This window comes from Drosophila sechellia, chromosome X (assembly GCF_004382195.2).
Source record: "Drosophila sechellia strain sech25 chromosome X, ASM438219v1, whole genome shotgun sequence".
NCBI classification, from domain to species: Eukaryota; Metazoa; Arthropoda; class Insecta; order Diptera; family Drosophilidae; genus Drosophila; species Drosophila sechellia.
Window position 1 is genome coordinate 17,279,280 of NC_045954.1, and position 23,607 is coordinate 17,302,886.

The 23,607-nt window shown below is 45.1% G+C and overlaps 6 protein-coding genes and 7 non-coding genes across 14 annotated transcripts; 1 reads left to right on the forward strand and 12 right to left on the reverse strand.

Moving 5' to 3' along the window:
• Nucleotides 1-99: 99 nt before the first annotated feature.
• Nucleotides 100-5,004, reverse strand: LOC6618037 (putative uncharacterized protein DDB_G0291608). Its single transcript, XM_002042309.2, has 5 exons — nucleotides 4,830-5,004; nucleotides 3,131-4,766; nucleotides 1,766-3,066; nucleotides 1,477-1,709; nucleotides 100-1,211 (listed from the first exon to the last, which is right to left on the reverse strand). The coding sequence occupies exons 1-5, from the start codon at nucleotides 4,976-4,978 to the stop codon at nucleotides 892-894; spliced, it is 3,639 nt and encodes a 1,212-aa protein (XP_002042345.1). The 5' UTR covers nucleotides 4,979-5,004; the 3' UTR covers nucleotides 100-891.
• Nucleotides 4,943-7,079, reverse strand: LOC6618038. 2 transcript variants are annotated; one of them, XM_032726653.1, is made up of 6 exons: nucleotides 6,894-7,079; nucleotides 6,713-6,814; nucleotides 6,155-6,595; nucleotides 5,563-5,630; nucleotides 5,205-5,360; nucleotides 4,943-5,069 (listed from the first exon to the last, which is right to left on the reverse strand). In XM_032726653.1, exons 2-6 carry the CDS (start codon nucleotides 6,772-6,774, stop codon nucleotides 4,957-4,959), a joined length of 840 nt encoding a protein of 279 aa, XP_032582544.1. In that variant the 5' UTR covers nucleotides 6,775-6,814; nucleotides 6,894-7,079; the 3' UTR covers nucleotides 4,943-4,956. The 2 variants fall into 2 exon arrangements, with proteins under 2 accessions (XP_032582544.1, XP_032582543.1); XM_032726652.1 differs by having other exon boundaries at nucleotides 6,713-6,817.
• A 400-nt stretch (nucleotides 7,080-7,479) lies between these two features.
• On the reverse strand, nucleotides 7,480-12,153 carry LOC6618039 (40S ribosomal protein S5a). The gene is made up of 5 exons (XM_002042311.2): nucleotides 12,056-12,153; nucleotides 10,606-11,008; nucleotides 8,842-8,958; nucleotides 8,433-8,531; nucleotides 7,480-7,664 (listed from the first exon to the last, which is right to left on the reverse strand). Exons 2-5 carry the CDS (start codon nucleotides 11,005-11,007, stop codon nucleotides 7,596-7,598), a joined length of 687 nt encoding a protein of 228 aa, XP_002042347.1. The 5' UTR covers nucleotide 11,008; nucleotides 12,056-12,153; the 3' UTR covers nucleotides 7,480-7,595.
• On the reverse strand, nucleotides 7,747-7,884 carry LOC6618040. The gene has a single exon (XR_048671.2). It is a non-coding gene; the product is annotated as a small nucleolar RNA psi28S-1192 (small nucleolar RNA).
• On the reverse strand, nucleotides 7,920-8,056 carry LOC6618041. The gene has a single exon (XR_048672.2). It is a non-coding gene; the product is annotated as a small nucleolar RNA psi28S-1192 (small nucleolar RNA).
• LOC6618042 lies at nucleotides 8,096-8,236 on the reverse strand. Its single transcript, XR_048673.2, has one exon. It is a non-coding gene; the product is annotated as a small nucleolar RNA psi28S-1192 (small nucleolar RNA).
• LOC6618044 lies at nucleotides 8,651-8,799 on the reverse strand. The gene has a single exon (XR_048675.2). It is a non-coding gene; the product is annotated as a small nucleolar RNA psi28S-2876 (small nucleolar RNA).
• On the reverse strand, nucleotides 9,036-9,190 carry LOC116802371. Its single transcript, XR_004362713.1, has one exon. It is a non-coding gene; the product is annotated as a small nucleolar RNA psi18S-1854 (small nucleolar RNA).
• Nucleotides 9,378-9,529, reverse strand: LOC116802372. The gene has a single exon (XR_004362714.1). It is a non-coding gene; the product is annotated as a small nucleolar RNA psi18S-1854 (small nucleolar RNA).
• On the reverse strand, nucleotides 9,705-9,858 carry LOC6618045. Its single transcript, XR_048676.2, has one exon. It is a non-coding gene; the product is annotated as a small nucleolar RNA psi18S-1854 (small nucleolar RNA).
• Nucleotides 12,154-13,321: 1,168 nt separating the features above from the next.
• On the forward strand, nucleotides 13,322-14,913 carry LOC6618050 (coiled-coil-helix-coiled-coil-helix domain-containing protein 2). The gene is made up of 2 exons (XM_032724564.1): nucleotides 13,322-13,468; nucleotides 14,157-14,913. Exons 1-2 carry the CDS (start codon nucleotides 13,422-13,424, stop codon nucleotides 14,620-14,622), a joined length of 513 nt encoding a protein of 170 aa, XP_032580455.1. The 5' UTR covers nucleotides 13,322-13,421; the 3' UTR covers nucleotides 14,623-14,913.
• Nucleotides 14,914-15,511: 598 nt separating this feature from the next.
• On the reverse strand, nucleotides 15,512-18,789 carry LOC6618051 (protein xmas-1). Its single transcript, XM_032725128.1, has 3 exons — nucleotides 18,737-18,789; nucleotides 17,391-18,429; nucleotides 15,512-17,225 (listed from the first exon to the last, which is right to left on the reverse strand). The coding sequence occupies exons 1-3, from the start codon at nucleotides 18,787-18,789 to the stop codon at nucleotides 16,044-16,046; spliced, it is 2,274 nt and encodes a 757-aa protein (XP_032581019.1). The 3' UTR covers nucleotides 15,512-16,043.
• A 211-nt stretch (nucleotides 18,790-19,000) lies between these two features.
• LOC6618052 (protein xmas-2) lies at nucleotides 19,001-23,523 on the reverse strand. Its single transcript, XM_002042314.2, has 3 exons — nucleotides 23,480-23,523; nucleotides 21,879-23,412; nucleotides 19,001-21,814 (listed from the first exon to the last, which is right to left on the reverse strand). The coding sequence occupies exons 1-3, from the start codon at nucleotides 23,521-23,523 to the stop codon at nucleotides 19,280-19,282; spliced, it is 4,113 nt and encodes a 1,370-aa protein (XP_002042350.1). The 3' UTR covers nucleotides 19,001-19,279.
• Nucleotides 23,524-23,607: the final 84 nt, after the last annotated feature.

A 23,607-nucleotide genomic window follows, 5' to 3' on the forward strand; every position in this document is an offset into this window, starting at 1 on the left:
ATTCTGAGTATTCTAACATTGTGTTGACTTTACATAGTTAACATAGTCAACACAGTAATTGAGCGTTCTGTATTTAAAAACAATTATATTTTTTTGCCATTAATATTTCTCTTTACTATCTAACTTTCTTGGTGTTCATTTGTTAATTATTGTTAAGTTACATTTATTCACAGCCTGTTTCAGGTTTTCTGTGCAAATATTGTCTTTATCAAAAAATCCAAAAAAACCCTATATGAATATTATTGGCATTTAAGTTTTATTTTTATTAACAAAAAATTAAAGTGCTACTTTTTTTTGACAATTCTTACCATATATTTTAAAAAATATGTATGGCATCCTTATTTTATGTATTTTGTATGTATTGTTCACAGTTCATTTCAGGTGTAAGCATATTCTGTGAAAATATGTTTTTTATAAAAAAAAAATTATATAGATTCTTGGCCACACATTTAATTTAAGTACTTGTACCAAAAACAATTTTACAAATTAGTTTCCAAAAAATTAGCAAAAACATCGTTGATAAGCGATTAACAACGGTGCAAGAATATTCCAACAGGTTCCTGATTTTCGGGAACTAAATTTTGAAAACTATCCGCTATCAGCTTGCGATATACACAAAACATATATATCACGGAATGTGAAGGAGATGGGGAATGTCTGTGTGTGTGGCGTCTGTTTGTGAATGCTTACAAATATAGGCTTCGTTTTTGAACGCTTCAGGTGTTGTTTGTGTAGTGAATGGTTAAGGTATAGTATCTAGTGGCTTCAGTGCCGATTTTGTTTACAAACACAAGTGCTGTAAATTCATTTGTATAAAACTAAAAAAGGTATTCAATATTGGTCCAGTGGCCAAATCAATGCCAAGTTGGTCTAGGGATCTATGCCAAGCGTTTAGGGCATGGCCCAGCTATCTGTGCGCCGCTTCTTGTCCGCGTGCATCCCCAGCTCCTCGTCCTCGTAGCTATTCAGATACTGAAGTAGCCAGCGTGTAAACTTGTTCATGTACGGATCGATGGAGGAGATCACATTGAAATTGAAGACTGCCGGCGGTGCCTGGTTTTCTTTGGCCCCGAAAATGCCCTGCACGAAATGCTCACAGTGGTAGATGGCCACACAAACGTCCGATTCAAGGACCTCCAGACGCAGCGCCAGCTTGGCAAAGCACTCAGCTAATTGCTTCAGCACTATATAGGTCTTGCTGGAGAAGACATCTGGAAATGAGCGGGATGGAAAACGTTAGTTGCCATCGATTAGAGGAGCACAGAAAAGTAATAAAAATTGTAAATAGTATTTGAAGTTTCGAGAATGATTAACAGAGTCAAATGCTTTACTAAAGTCAGTGTGGATGAGATCTGTTTGATGATTATTATGAATGAAGGTTAGTGATTGTTGATCTGTGATCTGTTTCATAAAACCGTACTGACACGACCCTTTCTTTTGAAGCTGGGAAGACGGTTTGCTGCTTAATGGACTTACTCGGTCGCTCTTTCCTGGAGATCACATAATACTTTTGCAGCATATGCTGAGCGGGATCGGTTAAGGTGGTCTTGCGCTGATGCAACAGATGTATTAGCATGCGCATGTCGTCCTCGGGAATGTTCAAGCCATCGTTGACCACAATTGGTCCCTCAGCGTTGTGCTTCTGAATTATGGAGTGCCAGAGACTATTGCTGACCTGACCACCCATATAAATAGGCAGACCGAAGATTCTGCAAATTAGGTTAACTTAATATACGAGCGTAATTTTTAGTTTTGTCCACCTTACGGGCACAATTTGGCGAGGGCCAGAGTCTGATTGGTGGAGTTGTTCGGTTGCCAGTAAGTCCAAACGGCTGCCTTCAAGGGCTGATCGACGTGCAACTGCGGCACTGGGACCGCTCCATTTTCGATGCACTTTTCCAGCTGGCATCCCTGATCCTTGGACAGACGATTCCAATCGCCGGCGTAGTAAACACCCTGTTGGGCCAATAGTAAAGGACTGGCCACTACCCAATTAAAGCGCGAGGGCAGGGCATTGAAAGTGGGCTGCAGTCCGTATTCGTGGGGTCCCAGGAAACGTGGAGCCAGTTGACCCACTTTGTTCATTAGACGGCTGGCCATCAGGCTGTCGCTGGCGATTATGCATAAGGAAATTGGAGCCCGCACCTCATCAGATTCGATTGAAACGATACTGGCCAGCAGTATCATCTTCAGGTAAACAAAGCAATCCATGGGCACACAGTCCTGACAGATCTGAGCACTTAGGGCGTAGACGAAGGAGTAGTCAGAATACTGTGATGAGATCAGGTAATGTAGTTTCCTGATGCTGGACGGCACGCAGTTTAGATCCGGCTTGGGATATTCTTGGCCGTGCTGCGATGGGGCTCGAAATATCATATGACGCTCTAGTGGTGATCCTGCGTCCTTAGCGACGGGCGCGTCTTTTTCGCCGAGTGCGTCGGCGACGACCTGTTTCTTCGACTGGAACCTCGGGGGCTCCATCTCCGACTCCCACTGCCATTCCTGGTCCTGTTGCTCCGGCTGGGTTTCCTCCTGATCCATATCCAACAGAGGCCGGCTGTACATTAGGTCCTCGTCCTGGTGGCTGCATGATTCCCACAAATGTTCCTGGTGCTGGTTCTCCACCGGCGGCGAACTGAGAGTATGCGATAACTGGGTTGTCCCGGAAATGCTGGATGGGAGGCGGCTGGAGCTGATATGCTGGATAGTGGGTGGAGATATGGTAAATATATCCATATTGGGGGTGCCAACTCCTGTACACGGGAGACTGGCTAGCCGAAAAACCGACTGGCTGGCACTGTTGTTTTGGATTTCAATCGGAATGTATGGTGATGGGCTGCTCCATATAACTCCCGCCTGCTGATCAAAGAAGACCATGGGTAGTGCCGGTGCCGGTGGTAAATTGGCTTGGATTAGTATGTTGACTGGCTGTTGTGGCTGATCATCTATCTCAGAGGTGCATTTGAGTATTGGTTCTGGGGCACTTTCAAGATTTGGTCCTGGCTCGCTTTGGTTCTGTTGTTTCGCGCGTGAAGATCGCGTAAAACGCTGTCGACAACGTCTCCGCTGTAATTGCCGAATGTAAAGGGGATTATAAAATAAGGATTCAACATACTGTGCAATGACTTACGCTCAATCTACACACTGAGTTGGGGGGATTGCAATTTGCGGTAGGTTTGAACTCCTTAGCATTTAAGTTTAAAGGGGTGACCGTAGGCAATTGCTGCATGTGGTTGTTCTGTTGGATTTCTGGTGAGCGCTTCACCTGGCGCGGATGCTCATGTTGCTGGTACGGCACAACCTCTTTTTCCGGCAATCCCCCTAAAGGTCCCTCCGGCGAGGACTCTGTAAACTCTCGACTCACCGCCTGCAGACTGCGCACCATCCGGTGGTTGTGATTGCGACCTGGGAACCTCCTCTGCCTTCTCTCACTTTGGTTGGGCGTCGGCGGCATAACATCCTCGTCCTCATTGTGGACAACACTGGGACTCGATGATTGAATCTGGAATCTGGTCTGCTGGCTGCGGTTAACGGTATGTGTGCTGATTGGTACCGGAGAATTGTTTGTAACTAAAGCTCTCCTTGAGTGCGAGTAAGTGGGCTTGATAGGTCTCCCTGATTGCGACTGACTATGATTAGGGTTCACTTGCTGTTGCTGCTGCTGAACAGAAGTTTTCGAACAATTCTGAAGACTCTTTGGCTGCTGCTGCTCCTGTTGTTGTTTCCAAGAGTGTTGCATGCCAGGAGATTTCTGATTCTTTTGGCTCCTTTCATTTTTTTCAGGACTCTTCTTTTGCTGCTGTCGGAATTTGCTATGAGAATTGCTTACTTGGTAAGAACTTTCAGGACTCTTCTGCTGTAAAGAACTGGCAGAACTCTTCTGATATTGCGAGGAATTGATCCAAATCTTCTGCTTTGGTATGGAATTGGCCGAACTCTTCTCCTGCTGTAAAGAATTGACGGAACCCTTCTGCGTTATGATAGTAAAATTGACTGAACTCTTCTGTTGCGGTAAGGAACTGGCACAACTCTTCTGCTGCTGTAAGGAACTGGCATAACTCTTCTGCTGCTGTGAAGAATTGACCAAATTCTTCCGCTTCTGTAAAGAATTGACGGAACCCTTCTGCTCTATATTAGTTAAACTGACAGAACTCTTCTGCTGCTTCTTTGGAGAGTTACTTGTTTTCACCTGATGCATGACAGAATTAGCTGGGCTTGTCTCCTGCTGTTGGGAATTAGCTGGAGTATTCTGCTGCTGTTGGATATTCTCCTCGCCAGGAGAAGACTGAGCAGCACTTTTTGGCGCCAGCGTCTGTACTGAATCATTTTTCACCAGTGTCATCGTAGTCGAAGAAGAGCAACGTGCCTGGTCGTTTGAAGACTTTTGGCTGTCGCTAGGACGTACTGACGATAGCCAAGTGTTCACCGCTTGATGATTGCTGTTGCTCGATTTCGAAAGCATAAAATCCGGCAAAAAGTTGGCCAGCACAGGCGTATCTATTACGCGACTAAAACCACTGGCATGGCGCGAAACAGTGCCGCCGTCATCTTGAGTACGCGTCGGCGGCGAACGTTGTTTGGATCTCTTCTGACGCTGGCCCAAATCAGGATACTCCTCGGCACTAACAACATAGGTACGATCACGCTTAGTGTCTTCTTTAGATACGCGCCAGACGTTAACACTTGGTTTGTAGACACCGACCTTCGGTGTGGGAGTCATAACAGGCGTCACATCGCTTTCGACCAGGCCATTCGATGGTATGGTGCTGGGCATTGGGGGATACATTAATATATTTGCTCATTATGATAGTGTAATTAGAATATTTTACCCTATGGAGCTTGTGTTGGCATTTTGAGTTAAATTTAAGACCTGTCCCTTGGAATCATTTGCATCGCCATCGTTGCACAGGAAAACATTAAGCAGGTGGGGAATGTCCCCACGAGGATCTTTGTTCTCTAGTTTACTCCTAGATGACATGCTTCCAGTTGATATGTGCTGGCTGAGCTCGCAAAGTATCCACTGATTAGGTAGCTAGCACCCAACTTTAATTCGCAGTCGTGGGCGTGGGCTGAGAAATGCAGTTATTATTTAAACAAAAACTAAACATTATTATGATTATTAATGATAGTGACATCCATATGAGTATGTCCTGTTTTACAAGGCATATTGAAGTTCACGTGCTTATGATGTCCTGGATACCTACCTCTAAGTCGAACTAATTTGGGGCGATGAAGGCAATTGGTGACACGAGGTGTTTGAACTGCTGAAATAGGCAAGATAACTAAGATTCGATACGTTTCAGTGACGCGTAGCTTTTGGTATTCACTCATGGGCCGCGAGCAGCTCGAACAAAAGGGTGCTGAAAGATATCAAGATGGATTAGCAATGGAGCTGGCACAGGATCTCGTGAACCAGGAATGCTGGATTAGATAACATTTTGTTAGACAGGGTTCCGAAGGTGGTGAGTATGGTTAGAGGATAAATATGTTTGGGCATTGGTTGTGCCACAATTTGGATGAAGTGCATGGGGTTTTTTTAGGTTCCTAGCCTATGGGACCTACCATCTGTTGAGCTGGTCTGTATGGCATTTCGCATACAGCCACTGCCGCAGTACCAGATCGATTGCAGGCTACAATGGAATATCAGGATATAAATTTCACGTATTATCAAAGATTGGCACACCCTAGCAGAGCAGCTGTATGCTTTATAATTGATATGTTTAGAAATAGATATTGCCTAAGGCATAAGAAAAGAATACATGCAATAGACAAATAATAAATACCATTAGCCAACTTAAATGAAAAATAATGATAATACGACCCATGCTTTTTTAACTTTAACCACAATGATCATTTATAGAAAGGTGATGGGAGATATACTGCTTTTGTAGGCTAGCATTTACATAAACTCTTGAAAGCCTAAACTTAAAAACCTCTTGAACTAGACCAAAAAGGGTGAACCAGTGTGGCAAAAATGGGTTCGGTTAGTTAAGAACTATAACTATAATTAATCAGGCATATCCAAATAAAAAGGCAAGACATGCTACACAAACATAACCACATCGAATAAGAAAAATGTCGAATAAGCACACCAAAGCAAAGTAGGGGAACATAGCAATTCTCTGCCACGACATGTACAAAATGCAAAACTGACACCAGTGTTTCTTGCGGCGTGAAAGCGGCTAGGATGCCCCGGACCTGGGACAAACCCAGCCGGATCAACTGATCCCGCGGCTCGAACTGCAGGCCCGGCGTAAAGGGCAGTCCCACCAGGCGCCAGTGGGCGTGCAGCTGGTTGATATCGATGGCCTTCAGGCCAGCGTCCTTGAGATGTGAGCGGATCAAGCCATAAACCGAGTAGCGGACCGCTTCTTGGAACTGCAGCGGCTCCTCGACGATGAGCTGCAGTAGCTGTGGTGAGATCTCGAGTAGTTGCCGGTATTCGAAGTCCAGACGCAGCTGGATGGGGGCCAGCAGGTCCTCTGGCCGCCGGGAGCTCCTATAGTTCGCCACAAAGCGGCCAGAGGAACCCTGGACCAGCTTGAGCAGCTGCGTCTGCCGGAAAAAGTGCTCCACTAACTTCTGCTCGTGAAATCTGTATTGTATATTTAGGATATTGTGTGGCGTTTAGAAAATTGCACGTGTTTTATGTCTTAGGGACCTGCGAATATAAATGCGTCCTGCTTTTTGGCCAGGATTGCCGTGCACTTACTGGCTTTTCAATGGAGTCTCGTTTGCAACTGATGATCCTTCGCCTGCATCCACTGTGAACATTATACACTAATCCAGAAATGTGAACCTATTGCAATCCGACCTACTACCAAAGAATTTTAAAATAAAGTGTTTGACGAAGGACAAATTGCAATTAAAACCGATTGCGATGTGAAGTGTACCTATCGGGCCCTGATTTACATCGATAATGAAGTGATTCGATCGGGTAGAGTGACACTTGGATTTTAAATGTCATTAAATGGCTAGCCTCCCACAATAAATGGAAATTTTGTTGATTTGACATAGATTTCCTTAAAAGTAGAGAAAATAAAAAATAACTGTAGAATTTAGGGGTTTAAATCAATCGGAGTATTGTTAACTGTTTCCCGCTTCCCAATACTATTATTTTAGAAAAGTGATGCCAGATCGATAGAGTATCGCAACTATCTATAGATCTTATGCACTAAAAAACCCTAAATCTATCGTGAAATCTATCTATAAAAAAAAGTTGCATGATTATTATTATGAACTGAATATCGATAAAAAACTCAAGAAAGTTCCTTAAATCATTTACTTTAATTTTTTAGCTTAATTTAATTTGATTATTTTTAGCTATTCCAAACAAGCCAATTTTACGTTTTCCTCACGCTTAACATCACATATTTCTGAGACCAGCAGCCCAATAGAAAATAGCTAAAATACCATTTCTTCTCTGACAACCAATTTTATTATAAACTAAAAACTATAAAAAAAAAGAATGTTCCACAGTTAATTTTTCATCTTGTTGTTTATTTTAGTTTTAGTGTATCATTTCTCAGTGTACACACGTTATTTGTATAAAAAAAAACAGACAGAAGTTTGTTTTTGCTGGTGATGATGTCTCCTTAACGGTTGGACTTGGCGACACGCTCCAACTCATCCTTCTTCTTGATGGCGTACGAGTTGGAAGATCCCTGGAAATACATTCAAACACAAGTTATTAGTACTGGCGATCAATGTTTTTCTAGATTAATAAGTTCCTAACTTATTTAAAGCTAGTGTTCATTTACGTTTCGCGTGTGCATTGAACTAAGTAATATTACAAGCACAAGGATAATAAAGGATTTGAATTAATCTGGTCCAAAAGCGAGACTACATAATTAAACCACGATGCAGAATTAGATTGGACCTATTATTAACCTCTATATAACAACTTTTAAACAGTTTCCTAATGTTCTTTTACGTTTCTCGTGTGCATTGAACTGATATTGTCACAAGCACAAGGATAATAAAGGATGGTGATTGTTCTGGTCCAAAAGCGAGACTACATAGTTAAACCACGATGCAGAATTAGATTGGACCTCCGCTTTCCTAATCGAATCAGTTGCTAAATGCTAATGCATAAAAGTGTTCTTTTACGTTTCTCGTGTGCATAGGACAGTTAAGTGGTCACTAGCACAAGGATAATAAGAGATTTGGAGTTTGATCTGGTCCAAAAGCGAGACTACATAAATAAACCATGATGCAGAATTAGATTGGACTGGTTGAAATGACCAGCTGTGTCACTAGAAGGAAGAAAAGAGCTATTTCGAAGCTCAATTCTTGGGTTAATCCGAGTGCCGAACGTGGTTCTCGATCTGGTCTACAAGCGAGGCCAGGCATTTTGGTAGTACAATGCCAAGCATTAGAGTAGACCACCCCCCATTCCAACTTTGAGCTCGCCACATGCCCAATGTACCCACCTTAGCAGCGTTGATCAGCTCATCAGCCAGGCACTCGGCGATGGTCTTGATGTTCCTGAAGGCAGCCTCACGAGCTCCGGTGCACAGCAGCCAGATAGCCTAGAGAAAATAGACAGAAAAAATTAATTAAGTAAGCTTTATGAACGCAATCACATAGCAGCGTAACTATTTGGGGTTCTTATCATTGGTGAAGTGAAACCCCTGTGTGTTATGCAATTGATAATGTCTCTTCGTTTCATACGCCAAATGTCGGCTATACTACACATTATGACGCTACGGATATAAGATAGAATTTCGTTCTGGCCAAGTGTTATAAGCAAGCAGTCTGTCTCTAAACGAACCACAAGCCATTGCTACCGGCCACCGTGTGCACATGCATCTGGCATTCAAATCCTCTGAAGAAACTCACCTGGTTGACGCGACGCAGGGGCGACACATCGACGGCCTGACGACGGACGGTACCGGCACGTCCAATACGGGTGGAGTCCTCACGGGGTCCCGAGTTGATGATGGCGCTGACCAGGATCTGCAAAGAGGACACAAAGAAAAATCGAAATGAGTAAGCTATCACATTGATCCACTCGAAGCACCAAGGTGGAACTTTTGCTGGTTTTGTTGATTTATTGCTTTATTAAGGTTTCATTTTTGAGGCCATGCCCTTAAGAGGAATAGCTAATCATGGGGTTTATTGTGGTCCAGTTGAATACCACAACGCTGTAGAGATCAACGCTGCAGTTTTAGTTTTGGACGGATAATGATACTCTTGGTGAATAATGCTTAACTATAGTGTTGTTTTAATTTCCAGGAGAGCAGGAAGTGGCTTATATCTTCAGGCACAAGGATAGTTAAAACAATTTCTATTTTAGTCCATTTTTTATTATGCTCAGTATGGCATGGTATTTTAAGCCGTCTGGCATTGAGGTGGACTGAAACGTAGTTTCTGAGAATAGGTTTTTGTTGATTTATGCTTTATTAAGGTTGCATTTTTGAGGCTATGCCCTTAAGAGGAATAGCTAACCATGGGGTTTATTATGGTCCAGTTGAATACAACAACGCTGTAGGGATCAACGCTGCAGTTTTAATGATACTCTTGGTGAATAATGCTTAACTATAGTGTTGTTTTAATTTCCAGGAGAGCAGGAAGTGGCTTATATCTTCAGGCACAAGGATAGTTAAAACAATTTCTATTTTAGTCCATTTTTTATTATGCTCAGTATGGCATGGTATTTTAAGCCGTCTGGCATTGAGGTGGACTGAAACGTGGTTTCTGAGAATAGGTTTTTGTTGATTTATGCTTTATTAAGGTTGCATTTTTGAGGCCATGCCCTTAAGAGGAATAGCTAACCATGGGGTTTCCTGTGGTCCAATTGAATACCACAACGCTGTAGAGATCAACGCTGCAGTTTTAGTTTTGGACGGATACTAATCTCTCTAATGAATGCTTTCATTCTAATGTAGTCTTAAATTCCAGGAGAGCGGGAAGTGGTTTAATCTTCAAGCACTAGGATAATTAACACTTATTCCTCTGAGTCTATTTAATATATGCCTTAGCTGAGATAGAATTTCCTTCAACTAGCATTGAGGTAGACTCATTGTGAAAGATCCACTAATATGATATTGTCTTCAATGTCGAATTAAGTTCCAGGAGAGCGGGAAGTGGTTTTATCTTCAAGCACAAGGATAGTTAATACCTTTTCCTATGAGTCCATTAAAAGTTATGCTCAGTTCGGCTAAAAATTACCATCAACTGGCATTGAGGAGGACTCCTCTATAATACTACTGTAGCTTTAAGTTCCAGGAGAACCAGAATTTGCTGTCTATTCTAGCACTAGGATAATTAAATCTCTGGTTCTCTATTAGTCCCTTTGAGAGTTATGCTTCGGAAAGTATGTAAAACCTAGCCAGCATTGAGGACTAGAAATCAGTAAAGATTCCCTTTTAATCAGTTTACACCAAGGTACCGCATATGCTTTATAATGGTTTTGTAGTGTGGTTTTAAATTCCAGGAAAACAAGAAGAGGATTTTATATCTTCAGGCACTAGGACATTAAAACCTTGGGTTCGCTCTGCGTGCCCATTCTACCCATGGCCGAGTGGCAAAGTTCTCTGGCCACAGTTTAGCATGGGCCGCTCGTTGGAAGTGGAAACATTTGGACGGGATGGGCATGTTTACCTGCAGAGGGTTCTCCCCGGTGAGCAGATGGATGATCTCGAACGAGTGCTTGACGATGCGGCAGGCCATCAGCTTCTTGCCGTTGTTGCGACCCTTCATCATCAGGGAGCAGGTCAAACGCTCCACAATGGGGCACTGGGCCTTGCGGAAACGCTTGGCGGCATAACGACCGGCGGAATGGGGAAGATAGCGGGCAAACTTCTCCTTCACCGAGATGTAATCCTGCAGAGAGATGTCGTTGACGGTGACATCGTCGCAAGACCAGCGGCCGAACAGCTTGATCTCCGGCAGCTCAGTGGTGGACACCACATTCGTCTCCAGGATCGTCTCGGCCACCTCGGCTTCCATAGGTGCCGCTGGCTCCTCGAAGGTCTCCACCACGTTTTCAGCAACTTCGGCCATGCTGAAAAAGTTTTTTGGAAGGCAAATAAGTTAGTCACGTGTCTGCAAATCGGTATGGGTAATTCTACTGTGGGATGGGATACTTTAGGGCTATGCGATCTATTACTATCACGGTTGGTAATTGGTATTTGTTCGTTATTTATAATAAGCTAACTTATGTTATTGAACATCATTGTATGGCTTGAACATCACCTAGAAGTTTTACAAAAACGTGTTTTTCAGTATTTGTTTATGAAAACATCGTAACAAAAGGGAATTGATGTAGAAAAACGTTTTACTGTATGTAAAATAATGAAAATGTAATCATTTTTTTACACACATACGCATACAAAATTGTTTATAACTTTAACTAGATTTGGTTCAATTCGTTTACGAATACAAAACCCAAGAAAAGGCTGTAATAAACTGATACGAATAATTTTTAAGACCTTAATATTCGTTTTTAAATATTAAAAACCTATTAAAAACAAAAATAAACTAAAAATATATTTTCAAGGTTTATGAAGGAAGAAAGTTTCAGTGAAGATCATGTTTAAGTATACAAAAAGGGTCACAATAACTTTCAAATACAGATTTAAGTAGTTTTTCTGCGTTAACACGTTTTTAAAACTGTAGATGGGCGCTATACGCACACACACGCACGCATAAGCACCGCAAAAAAAACATACGCGCGTTGTTGTTGTTGACTTGCGAGTTTTTCAGGGTTTATACTTTCTTGAGGGTTATCCTTTTTGATAATTGGCTCAATATACGTGGATGTATATTGTATTTAACATCTTCTTGCGCTGCAAGCAGATGAAAAAAAATATACAAAAAAAAAGGGGGAAACAAACACGTGTGACGCACACACACAGTTGCACTCTCGCGCACACACACAAACAAAAAGCCGCCCGTTTTTAACCTCATTTTGGTGGAAATTGCAATATTCCGCAGTTTGCCGTCGTAAATTCACAAAACCCTTAGTATCCACACTAGGCGCCAGCATTTAGCCGACTTTTGGCCATCCTCTGGCTTCAATCCACACAATTAAACGTTGAAAATCCCTTACTTTGTCACAGAAGAAATCGAGATACGATGTCAGCGCAAAGGCAAACGCCTGAAAAAGAACATGTTGCGGCAGTGTGCAGCAACGCCAGAGAGTCCGCTTCCGCCGACACGCACACGGTTGCATTCCGGCTGCCAGGGATGCACAACAAGTGAACTATCGAACGTAGATTGGCGGCGTTAATTGCTGCTTATTCCTCGACTTAATTACTTGTTCGAAAGCGTTTGCTGCATGAGTTGCACATTTATATCTACTTCATAGAAATACATCCTGCTTTAAGGCACACTAATAGTTTTAAGCCACTTTTTTAAGAACAAAGTCTGAACCTTCTATCGATATGCGGCATTTGGCCGTTTTGCCAGTCACAACGAGTGACGATAGTTTCAATTCTCGTGACAAATTTTCTGTATTACAGTCTATAGAAGTTTGGATATATGCTTAAGTATTATAAGATGTAATTATTTAAATGATTCTAAAATAAATAATTGTATATAATGTATTGTCATTACAATTGTCATTACAAGTCTTACAATTTGTTCTTGGATATTAGTAGGGCATATATATATATATATTGTTATAACATAAAGTTCTTAATTTAAATTTGTTAGTGGAAAACATTATGTGATATATATATATATATTATATATATTATGGTGGATATTAGGTGGTAAAACGCTTTTTACACGAATATAATATTCAAATACTTCTAGTAAAATATGTTTTTAATCTTAAGAATTTACCCATTCTATTAACCAGGCTGTCACATTCTGTATCCGATAGTTTACACCTTATACCTCAGTATTTTCCGGTATTTTCTTATATAAATTTTGATATATGCTTAAGTAGTATAATATGTAATTATTTCAATAACTAGCATAAACAGTAATATGTATCGTATTGTCATTAAAGTGTTATAATTTGAACTTGTATATTACTAAGGCATATATATATTTATAACATATAGATCTTTATTTAAATATGTAAGTGGAAAACATGTAATATCTATACATACATATATATATATATAATACACAACAATTTAACTATTTTCTAAAGTACATTTGAAGGTGGTAAAACGGTTTCTACACAAATATAATATTCAAATTCATCTAGTAAAATATGTTTCTAATCTTCAGAATTTGCCCATGTTATTAACCGGGCTGGCACATTCTATATCCGATAGTTTGCACCTTATGACTTGGTATTTTCTGGTATTTTCGGCCACACTGGCAGCAGGCCGAAGTTTCTCGTCGAATTGGGATTATTTCGGAATTTCAGTTACTAGCTCGTCATCAAAACAGCAACAACTGTTCAGAGTAAAATTCTTGCGTGAAACCGAGTCGATAGAAAAACAAATAAAACAAACAAAATGGTTCGCCGTGGACGTTCAGCCAGTCCCCCGCCCTCCACTCGTCGGTAAGAAAGTCGCGAAAAGCGAAGGAAATTCGGGGGAAATGGGAGAAAGCGCCGGCAGGAAATTCATTTCGTAATCACCGACCAATCAATCGGATGATCTGGCTCTATCTCTTGGACAGAATTTCACTGCCGCCGCTTTTTCCGGCCCCCGAAATGGGTTAAGGTTACGTAACCTTAAAAATAAGAGGAGTCAAAATAACATGGGATGTTTCAGTGGTGCTGTCCTCCTAGCGGATGTCCCGCTAAATCTGGCTACTTATTCAATTACGAAAGTGCTTTAAAAAGCCCCTTTTGTAGAAAGTTTACTAAATTTATCGTTTTAAGTATATATATATCTCAGGCCATTGATTTACTTAAATATAAAACTTCTCATGCTTTTATCTTGCGTTAAAAAAATTAAAATATACAAATATTTATACATTTTCGTTTATATTATAAACTTAACACAATATCATTTCAATTTGGCTTATTATAAAGAAAACAAGAAATTGCATAGGAATATTGAAATATTACCTACTTTTGCAGTAGATATAAAACAAAGTGCTTTAAAATTCCCAGTAATTGGTTTAATTTCCATAGTTCATTGTTCTCACCACAAAGACCCTCCGATTTCGTCACGAAATGATCAGCGATACTACGTCAGAGCAAAGTCCACAATAACAACTGATTGTTTTTGTTTTCCCAACAGCACCGCACCTGTGCAGGCCCGTGCCCCCGCCCCGGCCCCGGCTCCTGTCCAGGCACGTGCCCCAGCACCGGCCGCCGCAGCCCCTGTGCCGGCGCCCATGAGCGCTCCTCCCAGTGCCGTCGGCATGCCGGCACCGCAGCAGCCATCGATGTTCCAGCAGATGGCCGCCACCGCTGGAGGCGTGGCCGTGGGCTCAGCCATTGGGCACACCGTGGGTCATGGACTGACCTCGCTGTTCAGCGGATCTGGCGACAAGGAGGCCGCTGCTCCCGCTCCGGCGGCAGCCGCTCCTGCCCCCCAGCAGCCATACTACGCCCAGCAGCAGCAGCCCAATGAGCCGCAGGGAGCCTGCGCCTGGGAGCTCAAACAGTTCATCCAGTGCGCCCAGGGTCAGGCGGATCTGACCCTCTGCGAGGGATTCAATGAGGCGCTGCGGCAGTGCAAGCAGAGCCACCATCTCCAGTAGAGGGTCCAGCTCCGGTAGAATAGCATCTGGCCAAGCACCGGCGGATGAACGCAGCCGGATGAACCCTTCGGATGAACACCTCCGGATGAATTCTGTCCTACCCCTTCGTTTAGTTCTTAATTGTTTAATTGCAAGCATCTGAAAGAAAGCATTGTTTAATTGTAGTGCAAAATGAAATGTTAAATAGAAAATCCCGTTGGCAGCCCAAAACCCTTTCCAAAAACACAAACTAACAAAACAAAAAAGAAACCAAACCCCACGGGTTGTCAATGTGGGCCAAAACAAAACGAAGTTTCCAAGAGTTTTTATTGTTTAAAATATATACATATATTTATAAGTTAATATCAAGTAAACATGGAGCTAGGAAAATATTCATTTTTCAAGAAGCTTCTAGAAAAAATACAATTTTCCCTTTTCCTTCCTTCGGGAAAATGCAATATTTGCATTCTATTGTGAAATGTGGCTTGCATGCGGTTGCCAAAAATAATTTTGGTGACATTGCACTTCTATAAATAGGAAAATCGATTCATTTCCCTACACATTTCCCTTTTCGCGTTTCCATTGTCACGTGTCATTCATTTCTGCTTTTCTTGTGTTTTGATTGCAATGCGCGTTGTTTTGTTGAAATTAGGCGGTAAACAAATGGGAAATATGATAAACATGTTTACCCACTTGCTGTTTAGTTATAAATGAAGGGTTATATAGTATATTTAACGTGTGCCATACATATACATATGTACATATTCATGGTTAAACGAGCGATTAGTCATAGTTCTTATAAATGGTCTTATGAAAAATTCGCCGTGGCAACGTAATTTTGAAAAGTTAAGAACTTTAAAAAAGGTTCCCTAAATTCCCATCCAAGAAATTGCAATGAATAAATCCTGCGTTCGAGACATTCCATGTTTCCGTTTTTATTCAATAATTTTTACATAGTGTCATGACTGTTCATAATTTTGCAGCGTATTAACATTTTTTTTTTGTAATGGGGCAATACGTATGTAACAACTACAAATTTTTCGACTCTAGTAACACTGATGTCTCCTATTATCGAAAAACAGTGTCTATATATATATAAAAAAAAAAGAAACAAAGAGTTATAAAGAACCATCAAAAGGCCAAATGGATGAAAGCTATAGTTTTCGTAGCTTTTTTGAAGATTTTTGGAATTTTCGATTCTGGTCGTTTTCGAATGGTGCGACTTTAGGGGAAGTTTAGTTTTGATTAGTTTTCCGATTTCAAAAAAAGTCTCCGGGGAGGAGCATCGATCCACCAGGTGTGTGTGTGTGTGTATATATATAATGTTGCATATTTGTAGTGTTCACTGCTCAATTTGGAATTCCGCTTCGAATGTGGATTTGCCTTCGATTGTCCGGGTTTTGTGGGTAAAAACGGATGATATAAGGGATCATCATCTATCTTCAGAGCTTTTCGGTCTTTTTGGTCTCCGGGCTAAGACTTTCCCGGGACTTTTGCTTGTGCAGCACGCTGGGCACCTGAACCTTTGGACTGACCACCGGTGGCTTGGGTGGCTTCACCTTTTTGGAGGATCCCGGTTGTGCGATCGCTGTCGTGGAGGAGTTGCGCTTGGCCAGGAAGTAACCGTCTGTCTTGTCCTTGACAACGCACTTCTTGCCGGGATATGCTCTCCGGCGGTAGGGGTTGATCGCGTCGTACATTTTGCTTATGACCACATACGCCTGTTTCCAGCTGGCGGCCACCTCCTTCTCTTTGATGCGTGGCTTGTCGAGGTCCTTGAATGGATCCGCCACCTTGCCAATGTCCACTTTGCTGGTCACATGAGGCAGTTTCTGGCTCGCCACTCTGTGGTAGTCAGTGGCCGATGATGGAGACTTCGGTTCGGATGTGGGCTTGGCTTGGGCCTTGACGATGGCCTCCAGTGTAGAGGGATTCCTCACCAGGCGCCGTTGGTAGGCGTGCTCTTTGGGACGCACACCCACCAAATTTGATTTTTTGGCAGGCACTTTCCGTCCATTCTGGTCCCAGTTGGCGGCACTCTGACGGATGACAGTGAGTAGCGATGGCTTGACCACCACTTCCACAGGACGCGGTCGCTTGGCGCCATCTCTACGATGCAGCGTGGTCACCGGCTGGCGGGGCGAATCCCGCATCTCTAGATTGAACGCAAGTATGAGGGAATTTGGCCTGACGGGATGCAGGTTGATGAACTGCTCGCGGCGCAGCGATACATAGCACTTGCCCTGCTCGAGGAGCTGCCGTGTGGGTGCATTGGGTTGATAGCCAATCCGAAAGGAGTCCTCTGGCTCTGACACGGCCAGCAGATCGGCCAGATGCTGTTTGAGCAATGCCCGCTCTGGAGCTCTTTTGGACATCTTGTGGCTGCCTCCGGGGTGACGATGGTTGGTATCCTGATCCTCCGTCTCTTCTGCTTGCACTGCGTTCACTGTCCGCCTGGGCCTATAGACCAGCTCCTTGGTGATCAGCCTATGGTGCTTGTCGCGCGCCTCCTGGGCCTTCATAACCGCCGACTTGGCCGCCCTGATCCTGGGCATTCGTACCTTATTGCTGGTGGTCACCTCAGTGCGGTTCCACGGTGATTTCTTCTTTTGCTCCCAAACCATCTGAAAGGAGGCGATATATAGAATATACAATAGAAACTAGTCCTATATACATCCTACATATATAATCCTAAGAAGGGTTTTGAATTTATAGGTGACCCAGAAAGGTTACCCATGTGAGATTTAAAATACCTATTAAATTTTTTTGGGTAATGCATGAACTGCTACCTGACAACTCTCCTGGGCATCCGTAATGGTCCTGGCGCTGGCCTTGTGACTGGCGTGACGCAGGTGCTCCTGCTCGCCGGGTTGGCCCTGGAAGACGGGCACTGGCTGGTGATTGGACGATCTCCGCCAGCCTTCGAGCTCGGAAACGACGTGATACCTCTTGGCGCCGGAACGACGGCTGCTGTATCTTCTGTGATTCCCGCTGAACCAGGTTTGTGTCGTCATCCGAACGGATGGCTGCGTCTTCATCTGCTGCTCGAGATTCAGCAGCTGGCGCTCCCTGTCGGTGACACTGGTGGTTTGCCACTTGGTGGCCAGTTCGGGTGTCATCAGTTCGCTGGCTACGTAGGGCTGACGATGTCCCCTATTCTCCTCCTCCGGCTCGGAGTTGTCCTGCTCTCCCATCGGCAGATAAAACTCCGAGCACTCGCTGCGAAGACGACTGCCATCCTTTCGCCTCTGGAGCTGATGCTCCTCTTCCTCGCTCTGCTCTTTGGTAATCCTCAGCTGGGGGACTGCCCGGCGTTCCACCTCCTCCTCCTCCTCGGCGGGACGCAGTCGTGGTACATAGAAACGCTTGCTGAGCACAGCGGTCCACAGATTCGACGAGGGCAGGAGCAGCGGTCGCATCGAGGACTGGCGCCAAAAGAGCAAAGCGCGCCCATGCAGCGTTTTGGGCGCATAATGCGTCTTCACAGAAAGCACGCAGCTCGTCAATCCCGAGTGCTCACCCCTCTTCGCCAGGCAGCGACTTAGGAAGCTGAAGCTCAATCCACGTCGCTCCGTTTGGACGGGCAGTTTGCGGGCGTGGCGGGTGCTGTGGCTAACATGTGGCCGCCACTGGTGACGGGTGCTCGCTTCTTTGCGATCGATCAGCGACGTTAGGTTCGGCGTCCACTGGTACTTCACCTGATCCGCCTCCGCTATCTGCGCCACCAGCCTACAAACTGCGCTGCTCTTTCCCTGGTGATCACTTCGGGCAGCCTTTAGCGCCGATACCAAGCTAGACACTTGAACATATTTAGGATCATTAGTTAATCTTTATTAAGTTGGAAAATTCTTTAAGATAAAATAATCGTATAAGTGAGCTAACAAGGCTTATATGTATGTATAAATATAGCTAATCAGATGGTTATTATAATAAAAAAGAAAAAGTAATTAAAAAATTGAGCTGTGTGCTTTCAACTTAATAAACTTAATAAGCTAAGAAGTATCTATGTAAGTATCCTAATCCTTATCGTGCTTAAAATGACCTCCTACTGCAATTACGAGCTCCAATGGCAAAAGCCAGCCACATTTAACTATTTGCCACTGCATGTGGCCACATCCTCTCCAGACGCACGCACTCACCCTTAAGAGGCCGCAGTTGGCATTCCGTCTGAGCCACTAAGCTCTTCATTTTCCAGGCAAATCCTTTTGTGTGGTTTTGAATGTAGAAAAAACCTTAAAACAAAATAAAAAAAAAACGGAAACACAAATATTTTGGATAAATGGATGCTATCGCCTCGGAGCTGTTTAGTTGACTGAAGGGTGACAAGGCCTGTCACTTGGGAGTTCAAGGCCCACTCAGTGCTAACGATACTCTACTCTACACACAGGATGCTATCGGATCTTGGTCCAGAAAATATATATTGCAGAACTAGCAGAATTACTTTTTTAGCTTAGGCTAGCACATATATGGTCTTGTGTTCGATTGTCTCGCTCTTTTTGGCGTTCGCCACATGGTTTCACTTATAATTACTCGACTAATCTAACCTAATCTAGATGCAGTTTAAAATCTAGCCTTGTCTCATGTCACAATTGGCAAATATTATGCTTAACCACATGTATTAGAACCACAATTAACATACATATGATACATTTTAAAGAATAGCTACAGCAAAACGTGACTACTTGGATTTGGACCGCTTGCGCTTGAGATTACTGGCATGTTTGTGGTCCGATGCGTCCATCCTCTTCCGCGACTTATGTGACCTGTTGTGCTCGCGCAGGGTGTGACGCCCCTCCTGACGCTGTTGATACCTCTTGAGAACAGCCTTCGCCTTGCTCGTAATCTCCTCGAAGTCCAGTTGTTGCAGCTCCGCTTGTGTTGATGACTGTTCCTCCAACTTCTGGGCATCCTCTTCGGCAGGAATGGGCTCGTAAATCTGAGGCTCACGGAACTCATAGTACCATGCGCTCAGGAAGCGGCTCTCCAGCGTTTTCCTTTTGTACACAACTCGTTGGGGCAGATTCCTCTCTTGCCGCAGTATGTATAGCATTCGTTCGCCAGCGAGATATTCCACAAAGTTCAAGTAGTCATCCGTGTTGGATTGCAGAATTTTAATGGCCTGGAGAGCGATCTGTTCCACGCAGTCTTCCTGCTGACTTATCTGCGCGTAGTCCAACACCCACTGGCACTGGGCTTCGGCCAGGGATGAAGACCTCGGCAGTTCCGGCACCCTTGGAAGTTTACAGCGCTCCAAAAGCTGGACAATACGCTGGCGTCGCTCGGGCAAGTGCCAACCGGGTTCAAAGTGCTCCAATCGATTGGTGTTCAGTGATGATTCGATGGGCAGTGGCTGCACAAAGACACGCAGCTCCTCGGGAAACTGGGGGCAGTCACTCAAATCCTCGCCGGCCACCAATTGCAGGCGATGCACTGCCTCGTTAAAAAGGTCCACACAACGCTGTGGATTCAGCTGAGCGTCACTTCTGATGGCCGTATCGTGCTCAGCGGCGTATTTTAGGCGGGGAAATAGTTCCGATCCCAGATTAACGAGCAAATACTCGCGGGTTTCCACTTGGTAAAGATGTTCAACGCGTTTCCCTTCTGTGGCTTTGGCCAAAAACTTTACAGCCGATTCCAATGCAATCATTAAGCGCTGGCGGTTGTTTCCAGATTTTCGCAAACAAAAGATGTTAAATGAGCGCAGAGACAGTTCCTGGAGAGGAATATCAGGTTGAACAAAGGCGGTATTAGCTGGATGCTGCACAATAACAGCCACATCATGGCAGCGGCTTGCTTGCAGCAATGGTTTCAAGCGATCCGGCAGTAAAGGAAAGTCATCCAGCCCAATTAAGCAAACAATACCATTGGCTTCGGCCAGGTCGGTGGCTTTCCAGTCGTGGCAATCATATCGGATCTTCCGCACACTCAATCCAATACCCTTAGAGAAGCCTCTGATATAGCCTCCTTCCACAAAACGAGCATCCGGCGACTGTGGCTGCTGCAGTAGTCCCCTATCCAAATCGTAGTTCAACTGAAAACCCTCCTGGCCGCCGGAAAGGCTTATCAAAAGCTTGTAGAAGCGTCTAGCTCCTGGTTGCGCTATCGGCAGACACTTGTCCAAAACGTGCCACAGATCCAGCTTCAGCCAACTCTGCTCCTCCAGGCCAGCCAGAAGTTTGCTATAATCGCAGGGCTCGCCAAGTCGATAGCGTCTGCTTAGACGCAGTAAATCCTGCATGCTTCGTTTGTTCACCACTCCCTCGGGGTTTTCGGCGCCAAAACTCAAAGGCAGTTGGTTAAATAGCGTTTCCTTTTGCTGCTGCGTTCGCCGATAGTTCCGCCATCGCCTGATGCACATCCTCATGACGCCCAGTTCGTAGATGTATTGCTCCATCTGCCGCTCGGCGAGATCGCGTATTATTGAGTTCAGCACGGATTCGTAGGAACTGCAAGCCTGACTATGCGGCTTAAACTCTCTTTGGCAAATCTTCGCGAGGGTGTCCTGGAATATTTCCTGATACAACTCCAGAGTCCTGGTCTGTTTGCGGGCCTCCTTTTCCTGCTGCTGCACAAAAAACAGCTGTTCCAGTTTCAGTTGCCTCTCTTTTTCCAGCTGAAGTTTCTCCCGATCCCGCTGGCGTTGCTCCTCCAGTTCCTGCTGCTGGCGACGCTCCTGCTCCTGGCGTTCCTTGAGTTTCTGCTGACGCACTCGCTCTGCCTCGGCCACTTTGGCCTCGTGAATAGCCATCAGCTCAGCTTCCCGCTTCTTTGCAGCGGCAATGGCTACTTGGAGGGCCTGATGCTTGGCCTCTTCTTGTGCCCGTCGCTGCTGCTCAGCCAGAGCCTGTTCCTGGAACTCCTGGGTGCGTGACTTGGGAAGGACAAAACTGAATCCATCGATGGAGGAGGCTGGCGGAACAGCAGCCGCAGCAAATACTCCAAACCCTGCTGCCGTTCCGTCGGGTTGCATCGGCACCTTAAACAAATTATCGCTATATTTTGAGACTGCTGGTGGCTGCGAAGGCATTTGTGGTTGCATCTCCTCTTGCTGCATGCCAGCCAGCTGATCCTTGGCCGTCCATGCATTGCTCTTGAGCATTCCATACTCGTCGAAGCTATTGTGCGGCCGGTGGTTGAGGTAGAGGTCTCGTGGTGGCAAAGGTTCCCCACTGACGACTTCGCCCACGCTCTGCACGCGTTTTACTTCCACCAACTGGAAGTGGATAATACAAATCACATTAATAACAGATTCATGTAAACAAAAACCATTTACTTACCTCATACTGTCGCGGCAGCTTGTAGTCCGTCTCCACCGTGTGCATTCTGCTCAGCATAACTCTCCCCGCCTCGTTGACCTGCAGGCCATAGTGTTGGACAAAATCCGCCGCCTCCTGTTCGCTGGCAAAGCTCAGTAGTTCGGCGATGTAGGTCAGAGGCAGCGAAGACACCTCATCCTTCCGCGGAGACCTATACGCATGGATCAGACGATGCAGCCCCAGCACGCGCAGTCGCGTAAAGTAATTGACTAGGATGCAGGCACTCAGGTAACTGGTATCCTTGTCAGCCAGCAGCTGGAAGAACCGCACAAAGTTCGTGTCCTGCAGGGCCAAGTAGAATTGAATGGCTTGACGCACTTCGGGACAACTCTGCAGTTCCACGGGCAGCTGGCCGATGTCCCAGAGAAAGTTGGCATCGGCCAGATTTAGCAATACAATGTAGCCCCGAAATTCCGTCTCTTTGGGACACGGGACGCCCTTAATCCGCAGGTCATGGTACATGTACTTCAAAGTCTGCAGGCATTTGGTTAGATTCTCGGCGTTGATCTTGCTGTCAAAGACGCTGGGGTCGGCGTCAACCAGACGGGCGGCGCAATGGATATGAAACCGGGCGCACTGCTCCACCAGCTTCACGGCGCCCAGCGAGCATAGCTCCTGCTGGGTGATCTCCTTTCGGATGGACCTCGTGCGATCCCAAACGAAGTGAAACCAATCGCCCATATGACTTTGCGGATCCGGGCGCTCGCTAATGTCCATGATCTCGTGCATTAGATAGCTCATAGTCATGTGCAGGGCAGTCTCATTTCGCAGTTCATGCGGCAGTGGCGTCTCCTGGTCGGCACTGCTGCGTGAGTACTGCTTCAGGGCTCTTTCGTGGCAGATTAGCTCATCGGAGCCCGGTTGCAGTTCATAGTAGGCCACCTGGCGCTGGAACTCTCTCAGCACGCGCTCCTTTTCCGGACACATATCGGCGCAGTGACCCTGGGTGGCACCGGTCAGCTTGTGTTGCGTTCGGTTCAGCCGGAGCAGCTTATCGCGAGCATCAAGCACGCTGAACTTCTCCTCGCTTGTATGGGCGGGTCTGCGCATCATGTTCTCAAGATCCCTGAGCTGGACAGGCGTACGATCTCTGCTCACCGCCGCCGTTGCGGACCCAACTGGTAGGGCAGGCAGCACTGAACTGCCACCGCCACCACTGCCTCCATTTGGTGGTGTTCTTATCGGCTTGCCCGACGCATACTCATTGCGCCAGCCCGACTGCAGTGCACTCAACTCTGCCTGAATTTCAGGATCCACCCATTCCTCCGTTTTCTGTGCAGGCGCCGTCTCGTTATCAGCATAGGATATATCAAACAGGTGACCCTGAAAGCTGGCGCCATCGAAGAGCGCCCGCGACGCCTCCTCCTCGCTGGCATAGCTCACGGTGCAGGTCATTCGCCGCGGACGCAGGACAAAGTTTACGAGGGTGCCAAACCGTCCGAAGTGCGAACGCGCCACATATTTGTCCAAAAATAGCTCCGGAATGTTTCTGCATCTGGGGGGGATTCGTATGGAACTAGAGTTGACCTCTCTCTGCCTGTGACAAACGAACTTTTACTCACAATAATGTTTTGTAGTTGTAGCCGCCGGGAGGGGGTTCTGCCATCGATCGAATATAGTTTAAGATTTGTAGTTTTTTTTTTTTGCTGAAAGAGAGCGAATGCGTGCCTTGTTGTTACAACATTGCCGT